At 49.4% G+C, this 24,771-nt stretch overlaps 1 protein-coding gene across 1 annotated transcript in view; it reads right to left on the bottom strand.

The window, feature by feature from the left end:
• Positions 1-2,995: 2,995 nt before the first annotated feature.
• The window catches only part of GFRA4 (GDNF family receptor alpha 4), a 76,140-nt gene continuing 54,364 nt past the window's right edge, over positions 2,996-24,771 (bottom strand). The window contains exons 2-8 of the mRNA XM_056351489.1: positions 21,003-21,281; positions 18,224-18,304; positions 14,428-14,773; positions 10,713-10,822; positions 9,853-9,987; positions 9,435-9,592; positions 2,996-7,364 (exon numbers count right to left, since the gene is read on the bottom strand). Of these exons, the coding sequence (XP_056207464.1) occupies positions 7,218-7,364; positions 9,435-9,592; positions 9,853-9,987; positions 10,713-10,822; positions 14,428-14,773; positions 18,224-18,304; positions 21,003-21,281 (1,256 nt within the window). The 3' untranslated portion in view covers positions 2,996-7,217. The remainder of the gene's footprint in view (positions 7,365-9,434; positions 9,593-9,852; positions 9,988-10,712; positions 10,823-14,427; positions 14,774-18,223; positions 18,305-21,002; positions 21,282-24,771) is intronic.

The raw sequence follows: 24,771 nt of genomic DNA on the forward strand, positions 1-24,771 counted from the left end.
TTTTTTGGTTTCTGAACTAATTAAGTAGCAACAAAGCAGGGGATGGAGTGACAAAATGAAAACTCAGGGACATTTTCAAAGGCATAAGATAAAGTAGGTGGAAGGAGATCTTTTAATAAGATGGGACCTGCTGATGAGTTTACAGGCTGGTGGTGGTACTTCAACCAGCAGTTAGAGGTGGGCTGAGCTCCCAGCCTTCCCCATTGCAGGGGTGGCTGGAACAGCAAGACCTCCCCAAACTGCACCTGCAACACAGATAGCACCAACACCTTTCCAGTCATCACCCTACGGCCAACAGCGAGGACAGGTCCATGATGACCTTGGAGGGCTGTTTTCTCCCTGGTGACTTCAGAGACTTGTTGACAAGCTCAGGTTTAGGGATCTGCACTAGGGATGCCTCAGGGGAGGTAAAATCTCTCCCCTCAGGGGGAAAAAACAATAAAATTAAAAGGCAAGTTCAAACAACCTTGAGATGGCAATTGGACCCTTCCTCCTCCCTCTACTTCTCTGTGTTCCCAGGTCCCCAGTCAGAGCTTGTGCATTTCCCAGGAGCCACATCTGCAGGGGATTTAGCCAAAACACTGTCAAAAGTGCCCTTGGCCACTCTAGCTGTAACAGGGAGGATATCATGCTCCTGTGTTGCCCTGCTGCTGGCCAGAAGCCCGGGACACAGCTCCACAAGCCCACAGACTGCAGGACCAGGGCTGATTCTGCTCTCACTCCACTGGTGGTGACCAGCAATGCCATGGGAGGGTGGGATTTAATTTCTCCTGGTCCTCATGCTGACCCCTGAATTTAATTTGGAAGCAGAGGTTTAGCAAGCAGGTCTGGATTGCGACAGCTGGTTGTGAAGCATCATCGTGATGGGGAATTAAAGCAGAGCATGGAGATAACTCTGGGGGCCACATTTCTCCATCCGTCCCACTGGCAGCTCCCTGACTGCTTTATCAGCTCTGCTTTCCAATCCGCAGCCACAACGTGCCTTCGACAGCGTGACTGGCAGTATTTTCATTGACACATTCCCTGGGACCCCTGCTCCCGCCAGAAATAATTTCCACGTCTCCTTAGAAAGAAAAAAAAAAAAAAAAAAAAAAAAGAAAAACCAAAAAAGTGCTTTGAACATTTTTCATGTCAAAGCTAATTCTGCAAATTCTGCAGCACTTCCCTTTGGCTAACATCCACCGTTCCTGCACTCTGTGCAGTAAGACAACATTTTAACAACCAAAGCGAGATGCATCCACCCCATGAGCACATCAGCACCGTTTGCATGGAGATAACGGATGGCAAACTGTTGTTTCTGCTTTAAATGTCCCCTCGCAGCAGCTGTACATCAGCTGCAGGATTTCATTTGTGCTGTGGCTGCAGTTGTTGGTCCCACCAGTTCCCCTCTGCTGAGGGAGCCCCCCGAACCTCCAGAGATGCCCCAGGTTTTTCTCTGTTCGGGGGGCTACAGAGGCTGTAGGACCTTCTCTCTGGGAACTGGGGGAAATCACTTCACTTGCTCCTGCTCCAGCATTTTGTCCCTGGCTGGAGGGGGGAGTGGGGCTCAGTTCTGTTGTGGGCACAGCCACAGCCCCCTGAAACTCTCCCTGAACCCAGGGATGTGATAGAAGTGGGGGTCAGGCAAAGCCCCTTCTGGCTATTAGTGGTGCTCCTGCTCCAAAATCTCTTCACCCTAAATTTTAGGGTGATTTCCAGGCTCACTTGAAGCCAGTTGCTATGACCCAGAGTGGGGATGCCTCAACCAGCCCTATGCTTCACCCCATATCGATGAAACCAGCACACAGAGGCAAGGAGAAACCCTGCAACCATGGGAGTCCCAATCTCTCCTTCAAGGCCAGGTCCCCCTAAACCCCAGCAGCTGCTGGCACCCTGCTATCAATGTCTGGCCCTGGACCACCCCCCCTCCCCAGCTTTTCAGGTGCTGACCTTGGTTGAGCCGCCTGCCAAGGTGCAGGGTAAATACATCAGGCCTGCAAGGTTTTCACAGCACGTTTTGGGTTCGACCAGCTGGAACTTTCCCAGGAAGTTTTCTTTGAGTCTGCAAAACCCCAGCCACCGAAACAGCCTGCGCATTGTGGGGAGGGAAATGGCTTTGATGAGAGCCCCGAGTCTGGCCCTGACCCTGGGGCTTTGCTACCCCACTGTATCCCCAGCTGCTTCATCCATGGGTGAAGACAAACATGGGTTTGGGGAGGAAAAAGTACAACGTTTCTAGGTTTGACCTTGAACTCACTTTGTGTTTAGGAACCAACTTGAATTTCACTCACCATTTTTGTATGAATTTTTTATACATTTGTTTTCTAGAATTTTTTTTCTACCCAAAATTGGCAAGAAAACATTCAATTTGCCTGTAATCAATTTTCCCTGTGATTTTTTTTTTTTTTTAAAGTTGCCAGAAATAACTCACAGATGTTTGTGGCATGAACAGAAGTCTCCCTGGCTGGCATGAACCACCACCCGCCCCCCTCCTCCATCTTCACTCCTCCTGTTGCCTGTGGGAGGGTGCAGCACCAGCCGCCCCCAGGTATTTCCACCCTCCCGGGTGGCATCTCAGCATTAGTGGCTCCATGTACCTCTAACTGCAGGTGCAATTGTTCCCGTCCCTGCTACATCCTGCAATGCCTCCCTCCTCCCGTGCTGGCACCAACTTTGAGCTAAATCTTCACCAATTCGCTCCCAAATCTTTGTGTGCGCCACCCCTGCGCACAGCACAAGCAGCCTCAGGGCTCGTGTGGGTCTGTGTCCCCTTCCCAGGTGGCACTGACATCTCTCCATCTCGGCAGAATTGGGTTTCCACCTGCTGCCCTTCCTTGCTGGGAGACACCAGATCAGAGCTGTGTTTCCAGCCCGAGCACGGGGTACCTGAACCCCACCGCTCTGCCAGCTCCCCAAAACTTCCCCCTATTTCATCCAGCTGTCCTCATGGCACAGGACCAGTGAGCCTGCATGTGCGGACACAAACAGTCTGGAATCGCAGATAGGAGCAAGAAGGTCAGGAAAATGCATGTGTGCTTTATTCATGGATATGTTTGAATATTGACATGTACAGAAGAGATAAGTACAAGTTATACCCCAGTAGTACAGGCAGGCACCAAGCCGCCTCCCCGAGGTGCATGCGTGCACACATGCGCACGCAGCCTTTAGCATCACCCTGCGCCCCACGTGGTTATTGCTCCAGCACTGGCACCCTGCCGCAGTGTCCCCCGCCCTGCTCACACTCTTGCTTTGACAACGATGTGATGTTTGTACATACACAATATTGCACAGGCTTCCAGAACTGCCAAACCACTGGGAATGGTGCTGAGCAGCAAAAAAAATAGAGTTAGGTGGCTACAGAAAGTCTGGCTGGATCTTTTTTTCTTTTTTCCCTTTCTTTTTTTTTTTTTAATATATATTATTATTTTCTCCCATGACTTTTCTTTGTGCTTATGAAAGTCCCCAGGTATGGAGTAATTCCTAAAACAAAATGGTCTCCCTTTCTCTCTCTTGGCTCGCTCAGTCCTTTGCTTTTACAAGCAGCTGCTGTGAACTTGGTGGTTAGTCAAGAGACTTAAAAATGAAGGTCCGTGGTTCACTTCACAGAGTTCAACAGAGATGAAATTTCATCCAAAAAAATGTCTGACTTTTCACAAGGGAAAAGAAATGGCCTGTGCACACAGGTGTTTGCAAGTGGGGAGGAATGTGATCGGGCTTCCTTCCTCCAAAAGGGCTGCTCAAAAGGCATCCTTTTTTTGCAAAGTTTGATTTGTGAGCAGGCTTGGAAGGAGAATTGACATCGAATATTGGCAAAAAGGGGGAAATGATCAGGAAGAAGTCATGCAGGTTTGGGGATTATTATTATTATTTTAAAAAAAAATCGGTGTAATATGCCTGCCCATCCCAACACCCGGCTCTTTACTGCTGGGTGAGGGGCTCATCACTCTGCGCCTCACTCATTCCCTGTTTTGAAGCATCCCCAGAGCACGGGGAACCGCCGGGAGTGCAGGACCTGGCCTGGGACAGTGCCTGAAGAACGCTGTGTCCAACCGCACAGGACGAAGGCTGAGGGTAGGGGGTGCATTTTCAGACCTGTAACCTCAGCTCCTCAGATGCTTTTGAGGTGCTTCAACCAAGAGCACAGGGAGGAACCCCCTCTAGCAGATGCCCATTTGCACTACCTCACTGCAGTTTGTGCAGGATCCCGGCAGACTGTTGCTGTGGTTTTCGAGCTGCTCATGCAATGCATCTGTGATATGATCCATGGTAGCTGGCTGTCACCTCCTGCAGCCTCAGGGTACTTTTAGCTGTTGGTCTACCATCCTTCCAAAACTGAGGGCTTGAGAAGGCACTGCAATGGGAATCAAGGATCTTGTTGGCCTGTGATGCTTAGAGACAACTAACATCCTAAGGAGTCTTTAAAGCAAGGTATAAATCCGGGGGAGATGGTGATGTCTTTTACTGAAACTGTTAAAAATCATTTAAGCTAAATCTGCCAGAGAGTGTAAACAGACCATTGGTCCTGCTGTGGGACATGGTAATGGACCAAGCAACCTCTGGAGGTCTCCTTCATCCCTGCTAGTCTACAGGTAGGATTCTCCATGTCTGTTTTCCACAGCATACCAGTCCTAAGGGAGAGCTGAAGTGGGGTTGCCGGTCACGCTGCCCACATAGAAAAAGTCTGCCTCTGCTGGCTGCCAACCAGAGAAGGAAACAGCAGAGCGGCATTTCAACATCACCGCCAGCAAGTTATGAGACAGAGGCATGGAGCCATGAGAGATTGTGGGAGTGAGTACTCCTGGAAAGCAGCTGACACCTGCATGCTCATCCTACGCAGAGGCTCAGCCCACGTGAGGTGAAAGGCTGATGGAGACAGGCTTGTCAGGGCCAGATGTGTAGAAGAGCTAGATGTGACTACAGGGCTTGAAAGGAAAGCGGCAGCAGAAGGCAATTCACAGCATGACCTCATGATGGGGAGGTAGTTCCTTGCCTTTGGAGGGCTGAGCATCAGGGTTTCATTGCCTCTCTCACCTGTGGCCCAGAGGACATTAGTTTTGTGGAGTCGCAGCTAGGACTTGTGTCACTTGGTGCACAGATGGCTCCGCTGTCTCTCAGAGGACACCAGTGTCCTGGATAAAGGGGAGATGTTCACAGCAACTCAATGCACGGCTACAGCACTTTGAAGGGAGGCAAGGGGCTTTCCTGCCTGTAGTACTACCTCCCTGCCTGCTTTTCTGATCTGGGTGAGCCTCTTGGCAGTGAAGATCTCACCTGCAAATTTCAATTTGGGGTGTGACTTGGCACCCTGCACGCAAGACTTGGATCCTGTCATGTTCCTTTGCACCGCCCTGGATTAGGACAACCAGGTGCTACAGCCCCGAGGACCTCGAGGAGCAGAACTTTGGATAGGATGCAGCCAGGAGGATTTCTGTGCATGTCTTACATGTCCACAGGTGTTCAACTGAAAACAAGAATGATTTCATATTGGACCAGAACCCAAGAAAGTTGCTGCAGTTTTTCAGAAGAATCTGAAGCAATAAGCAACAGAAGGTGTTCTGCAGGGAATGGGAATAAAAAGCCTTGGACTGCTGCGTCAGCTGCTGCAAAGCCTTCCTATGGATCCAAAAGGTAAGGAACTAGTAGTGTTCCTTGGAGGAACACAAACCAAGGAATAAATGGGCTGCGGCAAAGCCCAGGCCTAAATACTCAGGAATGTGGAGTTATTCCTGTGCCTCCCATGGTGGTCAGCCTGGGGAAGGATTTATCCTGGGAAACCTTCTCACCCTTCTTTACTATCTTCTTTCTTGGCTTGAGCTAACAAGGGGTTCCACCCCCCAAGAAGGCACTGGGAATCCTCAGCTCGCCTCCTCAAGTGAAGACCCCCAAATGCTCAGGTAGTCCCAGAGACCAGAGAGATGTTTGTCCTCACTCTCCAGCTGGGGCTCTGCTTGCAGCTCGGTAGAATAGGTCGCTTCACCAGCATTTGCTTAAATGATGTCTCAGCTGAGTAGACAGGACTTGGCAGGAGGCAATGCCCTTCACACGCTAACCCAGGCACAAGCGATTGCCTCTGCCAGCTCTTCAGGATGGAGCAATCCACTTCCTACCCATGACACGACTTTTGACCTGGCCTTTCCACAAACTGGCTGGATATTTATGTCCCCAGGGTGGTGGCTAGGAAACCTCTTCTATTCTGTCTCTCCCTAGGAAAACTAAAGAAACCCCCTGACCGAAGACCCTCTGCGTCTCCATGCACAGGTAGCACATGAGGATGAGTTGAATTGGGCTCGCATTGAGTCCTGCCTGTGTGCTCACACATTCATCCTTCATGGAGAAAGGTTAAGCCTGGAGCGGGACAACATTGGCCTCTGGTTGTTTGGATGTAACAAAAAACCACCTACCCCAAACACTTCACGGGACCAGTGAATAGAGCTGCTAGGGTTGGGACATGAAGCCAGCCAGCCATAAACATAACACAACACACGTGTTTCTTCCTGAACACCATCAACACATGACATGTTTCTCTAAAAAGGAGAGGCTGAGGGGTAGGCGACAGCTTGGAGATGCATGCTGGTTGCACACTGGCCATGGTTTCAAGCAGGTGGATAATCCCCGCCAGCCAGTTTGTAGCGTGGTTGCTTGGTTCACACCAGAGGTGCTTCAGGATCCTCTCCTCTGAACAAAACCAACAACCTTCTGACTGGTGTTCTGGTTTCTTCAGTCTGAACCAGGTGGGCTGCCCTTCAGGTCCTGAGCAACCCTGGAGGCAGTCTCAGCTCCACAGCACTTTATGTGTCCTGTCAAGAGCCCCCCAACATGAGTCAGGGCTTCAGGAAACCTCCTGACCACTCATCCATCAAAAGTCTTTCCCCGCTTGTCTGGGGCAGGCAAAAGCATTTCTTTTCAGCTCTCATTTCCTGGCTCAGCTCTCTCCTTCACTTTATCCAAGGTAATTGTCCATGGCTCTGACCCCATCCACAGAGAGCTGGAGAGACAACCACCAAGCTGTGGGGTGGAAAGGTGGCCAGGACCAAGAATGAGCTGGTTGTCAATGATGCTGATTGTATAAAATCAAATAAATTGGCAGACTGATGAGGAGGAGGAAGGGATGCCCACATGCTCACCTCTCCTTCCCATCCCCTCCCTCCTTCCCTCCCTCCCCCAAAAGAGTTACTGTTCTGGTTGTTTTTGTAAAGAAACCAACACAGAGTCTCTGCCTGCCGTGCGCCTGCCCTGCTTCACATCATGAGGAGGCTCAGCACGGCAAGAGCAAGGAGAAGCCACATCTGCAGCGGAGAGGCTGCCCAGTGGGAAGAATCTGCTGGGCTGGAGGTCCCTGATGACAGACGAGTGGAGCCCTGCAGAAGCCTCTCCTCTCCAGCCACCTGCAAGAGAAAGAAGGCAGCATGGGGTGAGCGGTGCGGTCATCCCCCACATTGGTTCCTCTGAGAATTTAGGGCTTGAGGGCTGTGCAGCCTTGCTATGTGTGTGCATGGGCGGAGGAAGCCAGGGTTGGTCTCAGCACCCCAGCAATCTCAGGGGTCAGCCCAGCTCTGTGGGAGATGAGGGTGAAGGTGGGGTTAGCACCATGGAATAAGCAGGGTCACCTCGTGGGCAGAGCACTGGGTGTGCAGCCCACAGGTGTGGACACTGGTTGGAGGTCTTCGTGTGACGTGGCTGCCTGGATGCCCGCTCTGGTCAATGGAGATCCACTGCTGGCCAGCAGCTCAACCTGGTGGCCTCTTCAGGCAGAGATGTCCCCTGGGTATTGAATACATCTCCATGGGGCTGGTAGACATTTCACCAAGCAGTGGCTGGGAGCCAAGTGGCTTACTTCAAAATCCAGTGCATGTGTTTGTGTGACTGACTCCCACTCTGGGTGCCTATCCCTTGCAGACAACTGCACCCTTCTCCTTTTCTGTAAGGGGACATCTGTGGTCAAAAACTTGCTTTACTAGAGACCTTTATTCGCATTAGCTGATAACTGAGATAATTTAAAGCCAACTGCTATGAAGATGGCAAGCAGGTGGACTGAGTCCATTGTAGCTTTCCTCCTCAAGTCCAGGGGCACCAAACTCCTTGAACAGGCTCTGGATTTGAAGTTGAGCCCAAAGTGAAGACCCAGCTCACCGGTTTCTCTTGCAGGGTCAGCAGGGACCATGCTCCAGCAGCACTCACACCTCAGCAGAGGAATACGCTGCTGCCATGTGGAGGCTGGCGATGTGGTACAGCCACCCCTTCCTGCAGTTGCTTTCTCCAGCTTCCCGCTTGTTGGTGGCCACAGCAGTTGGCTACCTGGGCTGGACTGTCAGTTGTAAGGGAGGTTCACAGCTTCACCACCACTTATAAAGTTCTCAGTGCAAGGTCAGGACCTCAGGCCACCACTAAGGTCTGGGGAACACCAGCTAGAAGCAAACCCTCCAGGTCTCCTGGGTGCAAAGTTTATGGCCCAATGAAAGTGTGCCTGTGCTCTGTGTGGCCACCAATGCCCTGAAAAGCAGCAAGGGAAGCTGAGGCCACATGTCTGTGCCTCCCAACCTGCTGCTCTGTGAAAAGAGAGCAGAGTGAGATGAGTTGGGTGTTTTCCCAGCCGAAGAAACAGGAAAGAGGCTTAAAAAAAAAAAAAAAAAAAAAAAAAAGAGGATGTGCATGAAAGCTCTCTGAAGGCTTCAACTAACCCAGTGAAAAGCCCATGCTCAGTCCTTGGAATCTACTTAACTGACAGCTTTTGTTACCTGACCATCGAGCAAATCAGGGTCACTGTTAATTATTCAGTAGTAAAATAATCCAGTCTGAAAATTACTCTGGTGGTTGGCAAATCAAGGTCATTTCTTTTTATTTAGAAATAAAATATTTAATGCCTAGTACTTCCATCATCAGTAAATTAATCTGTTATTTGTTTTAAAATAACTTTAATATTATTTTGATACTAAATTTGCTGATGACTAGAACCTTTGACCTGAAATTTTCCCATGCTTAGCAAGCCTTAGTCAGTCAAACCTCTGCATTATGACCTCCAGGATCCTCATCTAAGAGGGGAGGAACCTGTGCCCCAGGCAGCTGAAATTCTTGTTGGAAGCTGTGCAGTTGCCCTGCAGGAGGGTGAGGAGCCAAACCAGTGGTCCTGGCTCCTCTTCTACACTCCTGAAAAGCCCATGGATTTTCCATGGCTTCTAAAAAAACCTGTATCTCTCTCTAGCACCCATGAAAGAAAAGAGAAAGTGACCAACAAGCAGGAGGGCAGAGCTGGGGGATGTAGCCCTGTGCTTGATGTTGGGGACAGTTATGTCAGGGCATGAAGAGGGTGAATCAGGAACTCCAGGAGCTGGAAGAAAGGTTGGATGTCTGCACGTAGCTGAAGTGACACAGATGGAAGAGCGAGCTAGGTGAGGAGGGAGCAGAGGAGGTATAGACATGGCCAAGCATCTTTTAGGGCCAGGTCAGCCCTCTCCTACCTTGGTGGGCTGGAGGTGCTCAAAGATGTTCTCTCTGAGGGTTGCCACAGCTCTGTTGGCATTTCGCTCCTGCTTGTACATCTGTGTGGTGGGGGGGATGGATGGGGACACAGCCGCATTTAGGTAGGTCCCATTGCCAAAGGCCAGAATGGCATTTCCTTTTTGTGGGAAAGATGGAAAAAAGTGTTGTCAGGGCAATGTTTCCAAGGGAAAGCACACACATTCCCTTCTCCAGGCTAGTGGGACTACATCACTCAGATGTGTCTGAGGGTCTTCAGAGCTCCTTTGCTGGAAGCACAGGGAGCCGGACACCTACAGGCTCTTGAGGACCAGGGCATCTTCATACCCTCATTCACAAGAAGCCTCACTAGCTTGTGGGTGATGCTGCCGGAGCACCGATGTGCCGGGCGATACTTACGGAGACAGATATTGTTGGTGAAGAGATGCAGAAAGCTCTCACACTCTTCCTGCCGGTTGCCGCTGGCATTGCACGTGCACCAGGGAGCTATGCTGGACGTTGAGTTGTCAATGTAGTTGGGTGTGATGGGGCTACCTGCCAGGAAGGATGGAGAAGTGTTACCACCAGGCTGGTACTTCGAGGGATGATTATTTCCCTCCTTGCTGCTCTCTTGGCTTGCTCTGCTTATAGCCTCAGCTGAGCCCCTCCATGATGGCAGCACAAGAAAACGCCTCAAGTGCTGGTGTCACCAGTCTGCTTTGCTCCCAGGGAGGAGGAAAGAGGCAGCCACAACCCTTTTGTTCACCACACAACCAACAAAGCCTTCAGACAATTAAAATGTGTTATTAGTTCACGGAATGGGCAGCTCCTTGGAACTCAGGTTCCCTAATAACATTAAAAAACTGCATGTGAACGTGCATAAGCGTTCCACATTGTCACTGAAAAAAGCCAAACAATCTCTAGAACAGTCACGGACAGCAAAGGAAGGATTAAATCAGAATGAAATCTTGATCCAAATAGCTGTCCATCTATCCCATCCATCAGGATGGACCAAGTCCAACAGCCATTGGTGCTTCTCTGTATGCATTTGAAGTAACTGCTGCCAGCTGGGTCTCTGCAGCATCTGACAACCCAAGCTGACATCCTCTGAAGTCAGCAAGGTGGCAGTGGGTGGCAATTTCCAGTAGCATCACTGCTGATGGCATCAGGGACAGGGCAGATAGATGGGCCATCCCAGGGTATTTTCCCCTGAAAGATGTTTCCCACCCAGAGGAGGATTTCCTACCCAAAGAGTGGGAGAGACCAGCCAAAGGACGCACCTATGATCCCTGTGTAGGCCAGCAGACAGGCAGCATAGCTGTCCCTCCGGCAGCCGCTGGCAGCCTGCAGGGACGGCTGGCAATTGAACTGGAACTCTGCGTAGCGCGACCTGATGGAGTGAAAGCACAAAATGGGACAGGTTAGCACAGATATTCAGGGCAAAAAGGGACATAACAGCACACTGGTGGTGTTTGCAGAAGGGAACACATTGGCAAAATCCTTTGCTGCTGCAGGTGCTGCTAAACCAGCTTAAATGGATGTCATCGCATACTCTCCTGCCCTGCCCCCTCCCCAATGAACCCCGGAGCAGGTTTTATCACTCTGAGATGAGACAGAAATAGGGGCTGCAGATGATGTTTTACATACCTCCTCTGGGAGCGCGAGAAAGGTCCAGTCTTGGAAAAAAATATTTTTCTTGTGTGTGAAGCTGGTTTTCAAGGGAAGAGCTGTTGCAGGCAGTGAGGGGATTCATTCTGTATTGCCATTATCCATCTCTTAGGTAATAACTCCCTTTAGAGACTTAAGCCTTCATTTTTAGGCTGATTTGCTGAAAGAGAGAGTCACTCTGGTCCAGTTTCTCTCTCTTCAAAGACTGTGTTCTAGATGTAGCTAAGGCCATCCTCAGATTAAGGAAAATGCCCAAAGCCTTAGATGTGAAATGCTTTACCCACCATTAGGGATGCTGCTGTCACAGCGCCATCAAAACCAGCCAGCTGCAACAAGGCTTTTACCATCCCATACCAGGTTAACTTCAATCAGTAGTTCCCGTGCCTTGCCCCAGCACGGCCACCAATTCCCACAAGGTTTCAAAAGGTTCATCTACTGTCCGTGCTGTTTCTTCATCCTCTTCAGGCCAGTCCACCCTGCTTCTTGTCTCTGCTGTATCCCTTCTCTGGGCTCCTCTTCTTCCAGCCTCTCCTCATCCAGGCCCCCTACTTCTCCCAGGGCCTCTCCTTGTCTCTCTTACACACAGGGCATTCTCTCTTTCCTCCCTCTACTTCTTCTGGGTCTCTTTTCATCCAATACTTCTCTTCCATACCCCTTAGAGCTATTTAACTACTTTGCAGGAACCAACCACAGCTGCACGTTACCCACGTCAGCCAACCCACTGCCCCTGAAGCAAGCCCACAGCTGTATATCATCAACGTTAATTCTTCTATAATCCCTCTGCATGCTGCCACATCCTTTTCTGCAGGCACCCATTCCCAGGAGAAAGTTGGACTCTTTGGAGTCTGTGGAGCAAGAAGCATATGCCATACAGCTCCAACTACAGACCACTGTGCCTCAGTTTTCACTTCACCTAGGTCAAAGCGCCAAACCACTTAGCACAAAGCAGCTTTGAGTCACACACCGGGCTTGCTGGGACTGTTCGGGCCACGCAGGGAAGGAGGTGCATCGTTCAGACTGATTGCTCTTTGCTTGTGGTTCTCCAGCTGGCTTGGTTGGATAAACTCTAAATCATGCTGTTAAACAGATATTTGCCATCTAATTCCTTAGGGATGAGTCTGTTGCTGGCACACGGGCATCTGGTGGTGTTTGCACATTGTGGGATATCTAAGACATCCACATGGGGTTTTCAGGTAGGGCATAGGAACTTCTGGAAGTCCAGATCCATCTAAACAGGCATCCCGTGGCCAGGTGAGAAGGCATCTCACATGGCAATTGAACTGCTTAGGAAATTCAAGTGAGCACTAACACTGGCAACGCTTGAAGGCAGGGCCCTTTAGATGACAACCTGCAGTGTCTGAACCCTGGGCTGAGAACCTCAAATGTTTGCCCTGCATGGGCAATCTCAGAAAAACTGAGCATGTTGCTCCTCCCAGACAGCCCCTCTCTTCCAGACAATTTGTCGGCACTCCTGGTCAGTCAGCACTCTGACTTGCACCTTCCTGCCCACGTCTCTCCTCCTCTCCAATCTTCTCCTTCTCTTCTTTGTTCCCAGGTTTTCCCCATACCAACCCCTTTCTCCTGTGCCACAGCCAGGCAAACTCTTGCCCAAATTTTTGCTGCATGATTTAGGGGAGGGAGGTACTGATTGCAGGCTTTGTATTACTCAAATATTTTGTATTATTCAAATTAGTAAAGCCCACCCCTCCAAGCTGGGACATTCTAGGGATTACAGCTGTGATGAAGCTACAGGAGGACTAAGCAGTGCAGGCAGGGTGAGCCCTGGAGCATTTCACTTAATTTCTTGAAAGTGTCATGATTTGTTTCTGGCTCTTCTTGTGGTTTCTGCACCGCTAGCTTTGACCAGGTCACACATCAACCCCTTGCTCCCACCATGTCTCTAGGGGATGTTTTATATTATATATTCAGAGACCAAGGAACCAGATAATTAACAGCTGTGCTGCTTGCAGGAAATGGTTTCCAGCCTCCTGGGAAGAAACACTCTCCCCTTTGAACCTCCTCTTCCCTGCTGGGCCCACTTGTCTTCTTAGGGAGAGGGCAGTACCTGTCCATTTCTCATTCCCTGAGCACCTGGGGGAAATCTGAGCAAGAGCTGGTGTGCCTCGGGGCCTTTGCATCTCAGATGTCTGGCTCAGTTGCTCGCCTTCATCCATGTTTCTGGGATGCAGAGGGGTGAAGGTGTTAGTACCGGTCCATCCTTCTAAGAAGGTCCTACTGCTCTCGCCTCTCTTTGTGAAAAGACAGAATTTTTTAATGGTAATTTCAAGATGACATGCAGGTAGGGGATGGCTGTTGGAAGTTCAGCTCAGGAAGTCCCAAAGCCCACAACAATTAGAGACTGGGACAGTACTGGGAAATGTGTCCTATGCTTGCTTTTGTGCTGTTCTCCAGCTGTCAGCTTGTGGCCGAAGCTGCACACAGGACATTGGGCTGAGACCACTAGGTTTGGTGCAGTCTGGCTGCTCTTACAGGCTTACATCTCATACCGACAAATGGACTCCACTCCTGAGAGCTGCATGTGGATTAACCTTCCAGAATAGCAAAAGACTTTCTGAGAAATAGAAGGGTGACAATAGTACAGCTGAGGGAAAACCACTTAAGGGGTATGCCTGTGAGTGTGCACATGGGGATGGGTCTGTGCGCATGTGCATGCATGGGGCTTTAATGGAAACAGAGGAGCAAACCGCCCTGGCCCCATACTATTGGGGTCGATCTCAAGTGACAACCATGACTCTGAGACTCCTACTGAACTCACCAGAACATCCAGCCTTGCAGCAGAAGGGTATATAATTTTTTGTATGTAATTAATTTTTCTAAAAAAAAACAGAAAAAAAAAAAAGGAAGCCATGGTTTTAAGGTATGTACAAGTGCCTGTGACTGTTAGGATGGCTTGGTTTCTGCTGTAGGATGCTCTGGGTTAGGGAAGATAGACAGTGAGGAGACAGTGGCTGCAAGCATCCCACACCACATCCCTACTTAGTTTGCACCTTCCTGGAACTATTTCCATAGCAAATCTTTCTTTAGGACTAAAGCAAAAAACCCACAGAAAAGGTCTAAAAAACTCCAGCGCAAACATATCAGATCTTCTCCTGTCTGTTAATGCCTTCTGTATAGAGTATGGGACAAGGACACGGGTGATGGGAAGGAGTTCAGGCAATGGCCTGATGTGGTGAGATAGGTGCCTCCAGACAGGATACTTCACATGAGTGCATTGGCTTTGGACTTCAGGCTGTCACCAGTGGTGAACCCCTAGGCTTGGCCAAGGGACATCTCTTCATGTTGGCCACCCCGGTGCGCAAACATTACCTGCAGACGTAGTTTTCCCGGCAGGAGTCCAGAGGCGCCAGGCAGTTGGGCTTCTCCTTGGACTCGTAGGAGCAGGCAGGAACGATGGTCTGCCGCCGGCGTTCGGCACAGGCTGTGTCTTCGCAGGGGCAGAAGAGCAGCTCATGGGTGTACTCTGGCGGCACACGGTCGAAGAACTTGCGCAGAGCCTTGTGGCACTTGGAGCGGTTGCAGGTGTCGGCCCGGGCCAGGCGTCGGATGCAGAAGGAGACGTACTCCGTCCGCAGCCGCTGGCACATCTCGTCCACGTTGCAAGCTTTAGCGGCATCCAGGCACCGGTTCACCTGGGTCACCTCGTTCTCGGACCCTGTGGGGTGGTGGAAGCTGGTGATGGGGTTTTGCACTGACCTCCCCACCAGCAGCAGCACTTTATGCCAGGTCCTTCATCCCCATCCTGCTCCCATCCATGGCCACCTCGGTGAGACCACCACCTGCTCTGGGAAGGCAGTGGCCAGGGTGAAGGCCACATTTGCTCTCTGTGTCCTGAAAGGACCAAATCTGCTTTCCCTACTCACCTTTCCCGAGAGGTGCCATGGCCACACAACAAATCTCACACCCCAGAGCCTGCTCCATCGAGCTCCTATGTTTAACAAAATGAAGCTTTGCTCTACCCTGGGCATCTCGTAACACTTTACCTATGTGAATTAACCAACTTGAGGCCTGGGAAGACTGTAACCATTAGAATGGCCCTGACTGGATCCACCGGTGTGATGGGACCTCTTCTAATGGACCTTCTTTTTCCAAAATATGGCTCAAGATCAAGCACTGAGTCGGTGGCAAAGCTGGATCTCCTGCTCTGTGGGCAGTCTGCACTAGCCCTTGCACCCCAAACTTTCTGCCCGGTGCAACAAGTTTCCGCAGACCTCCGGAGAGTCAAGTCTGGCTTTGGCAGCAGCTGTGCTGCATTCATCCCAGGACCTTGCCAGCTAAGTGAGAGTTGTTTGAGGCTCAGAGCACCACAACAGTGCTCTGACTTCTCCCATCCAGCCCAGCACTGCCCAGGTCCCAAGCAGCAACAGCACCTTCACAGGATGGGGATCAGAGCTACCGTCCAACCTGATGCCCCTGGGACCTTGATGCTGCCCACATGTGAGCTCATGAGGGTCTCTCCCCACACACTTTGCAAGGTTACCCCTTTGCTGGCTTCAGCTAAATTGCTCTGCATTTCCACCCTTTTAAACAAGAGGAGAAAGAAAGTCCCAAATCAGCAGTTGGGGTGGGAGAGCAGGGGTGTGCTGGGGGGGTGCAGGGAAGGTGGAGGAAAACCTGCAGCAGGAGGAACAATCAGGAAAATAAAGCAAAAACCGCAGTGAGGGATGAGAAACACACTGCTTCGGTGGGCAAATAGAGGTCTCAGGAGTTTGCATGCCAATGTTCTTCTGTGCAAATGTGGGGAATAGGTAAGAGGGAAAGGTATTTGTCTAACACCGGTTTTAGAGCTCCTTCAGAGATGGATGGGGCTTTGTTTTATAGAAGGGGGAAATGCTACAGAGTCCCTGGTGGGAGTCAGTCAAGACTTTAGGCTCTGTCTGATCGGACTGATGAGGGTATGTCAAGCATGAGAGAGAAAATGAATCTGGAACCATTTTTCACTTCTCTGAATTAAGCCCATGACCTGAAGCACACTAGAAAGACTTTCTCCCCAGCAGAGAAGGATTTTTTCACAGAGGAAAAATCCCCAGAATGATAAATTTCCAACGTAGAGTCAAGCCCTGTCTTTGGCTTGGAGTTAAAACCAACCAGTCACTGCTGACAAGTGTTAAAACATTGACAAGCTCTCTGAGCACTTCAGAACTGGCTGCCCCCCTTCATTTCCACTGACATTATCAGATGCTCCTTGTCCGAGCATTTATTTTTCCTTTCTTGTTGTCCTCACTGCTTACAGTGAGCTGCAAGTCAAATTCCCAGTATTACAGTTATTTTATGACGGGTGAAATGTTTGCTTGGTGTGTTCCCACCACGTAGCTACTTCCCTTTAAAAATGCCCAGAGATGAATATTGTTAGAGCATCATTTTACACTGGGGAGCTGTCAAGCAAAGGTGTAGGAAACAGTTACTTGGAAGAGTTTCATTACCCATTCAGTTAATGAATCACAGGGAACACACCAGCTTTTCTCCTCTTCCCACACAACAACAGAGGATGTGCTTTTTTAAATCACCACGACAATTAGAGTGGAGGGACATAATTCCCTTTGTAAAGTTTTAATGGTGGCCGTATATTGTTTATGTAAAAGTGGGCTCTGACTTGGCATACGGTCATGGGGATGTCTTATGTTTCAACAAGTTCTTGGAAATTTTATTTTTTTATATATATTTGAAATGCTTTTTTTGGCAATGCTACCTGTATGATCCTAGGCACTGGACAGGTACAGGGCGGCAGGTTGTAAGTTATGTTATAGAAAGTGTCGATGAGTATAAATAGGGCGAAAAAGGTTAAACCAAGAAAATTAATGTCCCTAGGTGGATGCTGAGTCCTTTGGTACATATCTCTGCTGCTCTGGATCCATTTGCTTTGCTGCCCAACTGTTTTCAGTCTGCTTTAAAAACCTGACAATGTCTTAATCATGCATAAAAATTCCATGCCCCCCCAGGTCTTTGCCGTGCTCTGTAGACCCCTGTAGGACTCAGCAAAAGGGGGAAAAACTCCAGTAAAGAAGGCCACAACCCAGCAACAGCTTTGTGCATGCTTCACTTTCCATGCTCAAATCAGTCAAGTGGAGTCAGTAAGGTGTGAGGTCAAGGAGCACCTGCTTCCCCTCGCTGTTGAGACTGTCGAGGACTGATGGGTTAATTTGCCTCTGGACATTTTCACCTAACAAGCGCCTCGCCATTGAGGCAGCTGCAGACGTCCATCAGCTGCAGGGACTTGCTGCTCCTCACTCACCTGGGTGCACTCCAGCTGTGGATGCCACCCCAGAGTCAGGTGCCCATTTGGGAAGTGCTGCAACAGGACTGCTGTTTTGGAACATCTGCCAGAGACTCACACATTACCTGCTTTCAGACAGGTAGTTTGCTAACAAAAATCACAGTCAGTAAACCTTCCCCATGGCTGTGGTGCACAAGCAGAGTTGAAGGCTGGTTGTGACGGCAGCTGTGATGTTGGTGATGGATGGCTTAATAGCTACCGCACTGACCTTTCAACTGCTGAGCTGGAGGTTCATGCCCACAAGGGGGTTAAAAGGTGTCGGGCAGCTCTGCTCATGTTATTAAGTGGATTACATGATGCAGAGCAGAACATGGGTCTGAGTCCTGCGCTTGCCCACAGGGACTAAAGGGGTTAAAGGCTGTGGCTGGGATCAACCTGTAGGTCGAGTTATTGGCCTTTTTGCCTGCACAGTTTGACCCTGTGAATCATGTAGAAGAACCTTCTCATACCTAATGATACCCCAGCAGCCCCTGCTCGGCAGGGTGTCTGCATGGCACAGGTCATCCACCTGCTATGGAGAAGAATCAGCCCACCCATGATGGCTCGTTGGGAGAGGTCTTCATACCACAGCCCTCAGTGCCAACCCTTCATAGCATGGACATGAAAAAGCCAAAGGACAAAAATCACAAGTGCTTCTTACTAGGACATGTAGCAGTTTAGCACAGGAATCATAAGCGGCCCCTTGGGAAAATGCTTGCTAGACATGAAACATGCAATGCTTTGTGAAGAAATTCCAGGAGAGCAGAGAACACTGCCCTGTCTGTAGTGCTTGGGCCCACAGCCAGTTGCCCCCCAGTTTGAACCAGTAAGAGCATCTTCCTACCCACCTACCTGCGGTGATGGATGCCAGCCGGACGTAATCAAAGCCCCTGATGAACGGCTCGTAAGGGGAACTCTCCAGTACATTCATGCCTGGGGTGAAAAGAGAAGTTGGTGAGAAGGCAGATGAGCCTCCTGAGGGATGTCTGAGATGTACAAGGTTCAACAGCTGCAGTGCAGGTTTGCTTGGTGTGTCCAAGGGGATATGTGCTCCAAAAGTCGTAAGTAAATGAATACTCAGAGTCACGGGAACTGATGTGTGGCCATACCCTTAAAGAAGGGGATAGGATGTAACTGGCTTTAAAAAATATACCACAGCTTTGGAGTCAGACAGGCTCTCGGGGAAGTGGTGAGTTGCCACCCTCTACAGTTCAAGTCTTGAGCCCCTCTACAGGGTTTGCCACGGAGGACACCGGGCTGTAGCGCAGGCTCTTGTTCGTGGGCAGAGTTCAAACCACCGGCTCCCTACATACATGGGGTTTCCATTACCGTTCTTGCTATTTCCTACATGTGCCTCCCTGGGTCAATGGCCATCGCTCCCTCCTAGGATGCAGCCAGGGCTGTGCACAGGGTTGTGTGTGTGGCAACACATGCCTTCGTATTTATTAACACCTCTCCCTTTCTCCTTGCCAGCAGCTCTTTCTTACTTGGCATAGAGCTAATGATCCACAGCTCCCACAGAAACTTCCCTTCTTCATTTTTAACTTGCTGGGAAGCTAATTTTATTCAATCGGTGCTTCCCTTTCATCCGCTCAATGGTCTGTAATGCCCCGTCATCCTGATGGATACCACAGAATATTATTGAAGCAAACAGCTCAGTATCATTTTTTTTTTTTATTAGACGTTTAGATGGATATGGACAGCAGCAGCAGATGTACTGGCTGGGATAAAAGGACTATCAAACCTCATGCTCTGGGCATATGCTGATCACCAGCTGCGGTCAGGAAGAAATGGCTCCCAGGGCACATAGCCCTGTGCAATTACCACAGGTGCATTACAAGGCAGCTTTACACCTTCATTGAAATATCTTGCATCGTTACTGACTGGAGAGGGGCCCATTTGTATGTTCCAGCGTAGCAGTTTTATGTCCTGATGATATAGCACCTTATCAGAGAATTGTTATCGGGTTGTCATCATGTTATTGTGTCTCCAAATGGGAAGGTGGCTAAACACAGGCACGCTCAAGAGAAGCTGAGTAAATAGCATGCTTTGTAAATTCCCTGAGCACACGCTTCCACAATTGATTTTATAAGAGGGCTTCTAGGAAGCTTTTTACAGCCTCCTGGGTATGTATAACTGAGAGACAAAGCTGTACACAGACCATGTGGATTGGCTTCCTTTCTCAGTCAATTAAACATGTGTGAGGACTCTGAAACATGTGACTGTTATGAAGTATGTTTCCCTGGGGAAATTAAAGCAAGGAAATCAAAGGTTTGGGAGTGTGAATATGCATTGGAAGTGAACCCAGTGCTTGAAAAGAATGTGGGGCTCAGGACATGACAGCAGAGGAGAAGTAGGGCAGAGTCTTGGCAGGCTGCGGTAACAACCCTCTCACAGTCATCCCAAGACAGAGATCCCAAGCCTCTGGGTAGGAAGGCCATCCAGCATCCATCTCCCACTCTGTATGAGGAGACTCACTCCTGCCTGGCCCCTGCCTGCTCCCAGCACTCCCTACCATCCTTTCACTGCTCTTCCAGCAGTGGTCCCGCAGCTGGAAGTCCTTTTGACACCACTGTGCTGCCCAGCCACATCACAGATGAACTGTGTCCAGAGCTTCAGGCCACAAAGGTAGGCAGGGAAGGAGCTGCGATGCAGCCTGCTGAGATGAACGGAGAGGCTGGATTGCCACCTCTTCCCCGGGCTTCACTTCAATGCAGACAGAGCCACCCAGCACATAATTATGGGAAAGATCGGATCCTGGAGGGTGCTGAGGTCTCTTATTTCCCCAGTCAGTTCATAGTACCATACTCCACATCCTGCCAGCTGTGGCACCTGAAAGCTTTCCGGGAACTTGATCAAACAGTTCCCATTCTGGCAAGCCCATGCATTACAGTCTCCATCCTCATTGTTTTGCTTGGCCTTTTGGCCTGTATTATCACCCCTGCACTTTTCCTTTCAGCTTTCAGCCAGCAATGTTTTATTAATCTATTTTGCAGCCCATGGCTGGAAGGTTCTGTTTTATTCCCCATTTTAATTTTCATGGTGCATAAAATACTCACCAGCCTGACAAGGAAGAGTTATGGCCACTGAGGCGCACTTTTATGATGACTCTTAAAAAACGTCAAAATCCAAACTTACAAAATACTGGCTCTGGGAACACTTTCAATTCCAACTTGATGTCACCAGCCCCAAATCTTCGCTAACCCAAAGACACTGGTGCATTTGGAAACCTCCAGGAGAGTGATTTTTTAAGTTCATGCTGTTTTTTCCTTAATGCCCAAGCTTTGTGTAGTATTTCTGTAAAATCCATGGCTTTCATGGGCTTGGCTAGCGTACTTAGATGCCAAACATACTATGCATTTCCCCAGCAAAAGATCTCAAGGTATACTGAGAACATCATAAAAAAGAGGCCAGGTTAAAAAAAGAGAAGGAACGATATGTTTCAGGTTTTCAAGGTTGCTTTCCCCAAAATGTCATTAGCATGGGGATTAGTAGGTCTTGAGAGGGAACGGGATACTATTAGGGGTGACCTTTTTTGCAGTCACTCTGGTGCTGAGGAGCTCTGCAGAAAACCCCAGCAGTAATTCCCTTTTAGGCAGATCATCAGAAATGGGTGCCCTGCCTGACTGACCTTCCATCAACGTGTGGTGGATGCTCCAGTAGACACTCAAGCAGTGCTTCTCCTTTTTCATGCCTCGCTTGCACTTGCAGCCGTAGAGCTGGCTGGAGAGCAGGGCTGTCACAGTGCTCCGGCACTGGTTCTTGGCGTCAGGGCCCAGCTTGTTGGCTCCGTTGCCTGCGATGCATTGCCGGAGGGTCCTGAATTTGGCACTGCAGATGGGGTCATTGGTACAGGACTCGCCTGCTTGAAGGCAGTCCCTGCTTGAGCTGACAGCTTCCGCCATACCTTCTGCAAGAAAACCAGAGAAGTGGTGTGAGGGTGACAGAGCAACCCCAGGTGGGAAATGAATTGTGTTTCCCATGAGCTGGAACAGGCTGGGATGTCCATCTTCGCATGCAGATGGAAATCCCTCTCCTCACCATCCACTCTACAAGCAGCGACCCTACTTCTGAAATCTTTAAGTGGGGAGATCCCTCGCCAAGAGGCCAGATGGAGGGTTTAAATGCCCAGGCTTGCCACTCCTACCCATGGATGGCCTACATGATGGGGAGCACTGGCTGCTCGGGTGTGCTGCAGCACTGCTTAGCAGCGTTGCAGAGGAACAGGAGTGGCTGAAAGGAAGTTTAAGGGATGTTAAGGAAACAAGACACAACCCGATATCCAACACCTCAACCCAACTCTCTCCCTCATATTGCTGGGCCACCAGCAGCAGTGAGACACATGTGGTGTCCAGATGATGAGCCAGGAGGGGATGTCACTTCTCTCCGGAGACCAAGTTCTTTCACCTGATTTGAAAGAGTGACTCTGGACAGGATCAGCCTGGAAGCAGGATTATATGTGGCAGAAACTCAACCAGTTCCTGGTGCTTGCTCTTTCCTACTCAGAGTACAAGAAGTTTTCCAAACCCTTTGCTCCCCCAGCTCTCTATCTCATTTCTGCCCTCCAAAGTTAACAACAGCCCAATGCTATGGAGACCCCAGCCTCTCCTCCTCACACATGATTTAACTCTGCCTACACTTCCCTGAAGCTATGCATGGCTCTGTGTGGGGTGTTTTGACATGAAGTCAGCCCACATCTGTTCCAGGAGTTGGCCCTTGCTCACTCTCACCTCCACAGGACTGCCACTGTTTTGTCTTGGGTTTTTTCCAAGTTTCTGTATTCTCACTTGTTACTTGTTAAATTGCAAAGTTACTTGTTAAATTGCAAAGTTACTTGTAAAAATGCAAAGTGCTCTGTTCCCTATACTGAGGATAGACAGAAGCATGGGAGGAAGATATTATTGCTACATGTACACCAATAAATTAGTTCAGCAGGCTCACTGGTGCTGTGCCCCCATGGCCTGGAGCAGACCAATTCCATGCTATTAAATGTTCTTCCTCTCTTAAAGCAGGCTGGCCGCATCCAGACTGACTCCTGGGGATGTGCTTACTCCAAGGCCCACCGCTGCATCACCGTACCCTGGCAATGGCAGGGCCAGAGGCTCAGCAGGGCATGGTGGCACTCAGGTGATGGAGAGGAGACAGGGGTCAGGATGAGGCGAATCACAATCCTTCCGGTTGGCATGATGCTCTGGAGTTTATCAGCATAGGTCAGGCATGACTGTACTGTGGCTTGGGGGAGTGGTGAGGAGGGAAACCTGATTTATGGAAGGGGAGAACCAATCCCTGTGTCTGTAACGTAACTACAGATCCTGCTGCACTATAAAAACAGAAACCGCTGTCATGACCTTGAAGGAGGACTTCTCAAATGCTTCCCAAAGGAGCTCCTTGTCTCTAACATAACTTGTCTTCCCTTTGGATAGGAACCAGGAGGGTAAGGATATCTTACCCTTCACAGGGTGGATAAGGTGGGGGTACCTCCTGGTTTTTTAGCCTCTCCAGCGTCTGTTCCTGGTGAGACCCAACTCAGACAATAGTAGAAGATCCTGTCTCCTGAGAAGAATATGAGGTCCTGGTTTACATCTCTGAGGGATCTATGAGAACTCCTCTCTCCAAGAGCCTATGGATTTATCCATAAGGTCTCTTTTTCCTCCTTCCACCTGCTACCTCTCCTGCCCTTCTGCCCTCCCAGTTCAGCGTTTGAGCCCAGTATATCCATTTCTCTTCCCCCAGCAGTCACAGGGTGTTTGCTAAGATGGAGCTGCTTCTGTTGCTCTTGACTAGAGTGGAAGGTAGCAGCTGGAGTGCAGATATTTCAATTTTGTTTATTACAAACTTTGGGTGAACCCACCAGGAGGTTTCCTCCTGAAATATCCCAATGGCATCTCGAATGCAAAATCTTTCATCAAACTCCAGACTATTTTGAAGTGCCTCATGGCCAACGTCAAGCTTTCAGTTATTTCAAATCTCACAACACCTCAAATTTGAGTTCTTCCACCCCTGATTTATTCATAGAACTGGCTTATTTAGCACTCAAGACTTGTTTGAATCTGCCAAATGTGGAAGAGAGAAATTATTTCCAACATGTAGGAAACTCTGCCTTGGGCAGTCATATCTTGAACTCTGAACACACGGAACCAGTTTCCTTGAAACATCATTTGGTCTGCAATTGCACTGTGATCCATAAAATGAGCTGGAGCTCCTCACAGTCTCTGCTTTCAGATATCACTGAATTTTCTCTGCACATATCTGAGCAGAATCCTGGGCGGGGCGTGGGGGTGGGGGGTGGTGCGCGGGGAAGTGCTTGACTTATTTCACCCTGGCTTTCTCCAAAGGATCTCCTCTGGATGAAGATAAAGCATGGCAGGTTTTATTCCAGAAGAGATGACTTTGTCAGTGTCATGTCATGTGCTAGAAAAGTAGGTTAAAACAGAAATTACGACCTTCCTTCCCTCTCTCTGCTACATGAATTGCAGAAGAGACTCCCCAGGATGGTTATAAACACAGCCAGCCTGTAAAAGCTGTAAAACACTTTGGGATCCCGCTTTAAATAAATCAAGCAGATTGACCATTTGAGAAATTTTCCTGTGAAATTTTAAGTAAATATATCCTCAAGCTGAGACTTGCTTCATAGAACAAAGGCCAGGAGGGAATATTTACAGCCCAAGCCCAAAGCGTAAAACATCCCCACTCAGACTTCATGACAGAGGTGCTTGAAGCAACTTGAAGTGGAGCGTCACGAATGACCCGTTCCATAATCATGTCACTTAAAACCCAAATCATTCAGGGGCTTTTATTGTTAGCGATGTCTTTGCAACTGAGACAACATAACACCACATTTTCCTCCTCACACTACCCCTGAGAGAGTAATTTTATGCAACATTAAGAGAGCGCCTCTTAGGGGGGAGAAAAAATATATCTCTGTGACATAAAATAGATGGTGCTTCCTAACAGGCAGGGACAAAAGGAAAATCAGGTCTTCTCTCCCAAAGATGGAGTGACCTTTCTGGTTTGCCTGCAAAAATAGCACCTTGCAGGCTCACCACCCCAGGAATTTCCTCCACCTCTGTCCCTCACTGGCCAGGGGACCTGGGGTGTGCACCGGGCTGTGCATGGCTTGGGCTTTCCATGCCTCTGCTGTTCTAATAGCAGACCTTCCAGCTCCCTCTGCTCTCTTTAAAAGGCCATTTGTCTGGATTTTTATTCCTCGCTTGCTGCTAATTTCACGCTGTTTACAGTGGGCAGATGGAGTAATGAGTTTATTTGCACATCCTGTTTGTAGCTATGCTCCACATCTGTTTCTGCTCTTGCTTACCTCAGTGACACTTACATAAAGTTACTCCTAATGTGCAGGAATAAGAGAAAAATCTGACTCTTCCCATTGCCTTAACAGACCCTCC

Source organism: Falco biarmicus, chromosome 1, assembly GCF_023638135.1.
Source record: "Falco biarmicus isolate bFalBia1 chromosome 1, bFalBia1.pri, whole genome shotgun sequence".
NCBI classification, from domain to species: Eukaryota; Metazoa; Chordata; class Aves; order Falconiformes; family Falconidae; genus Falco; species Falco biarmicus.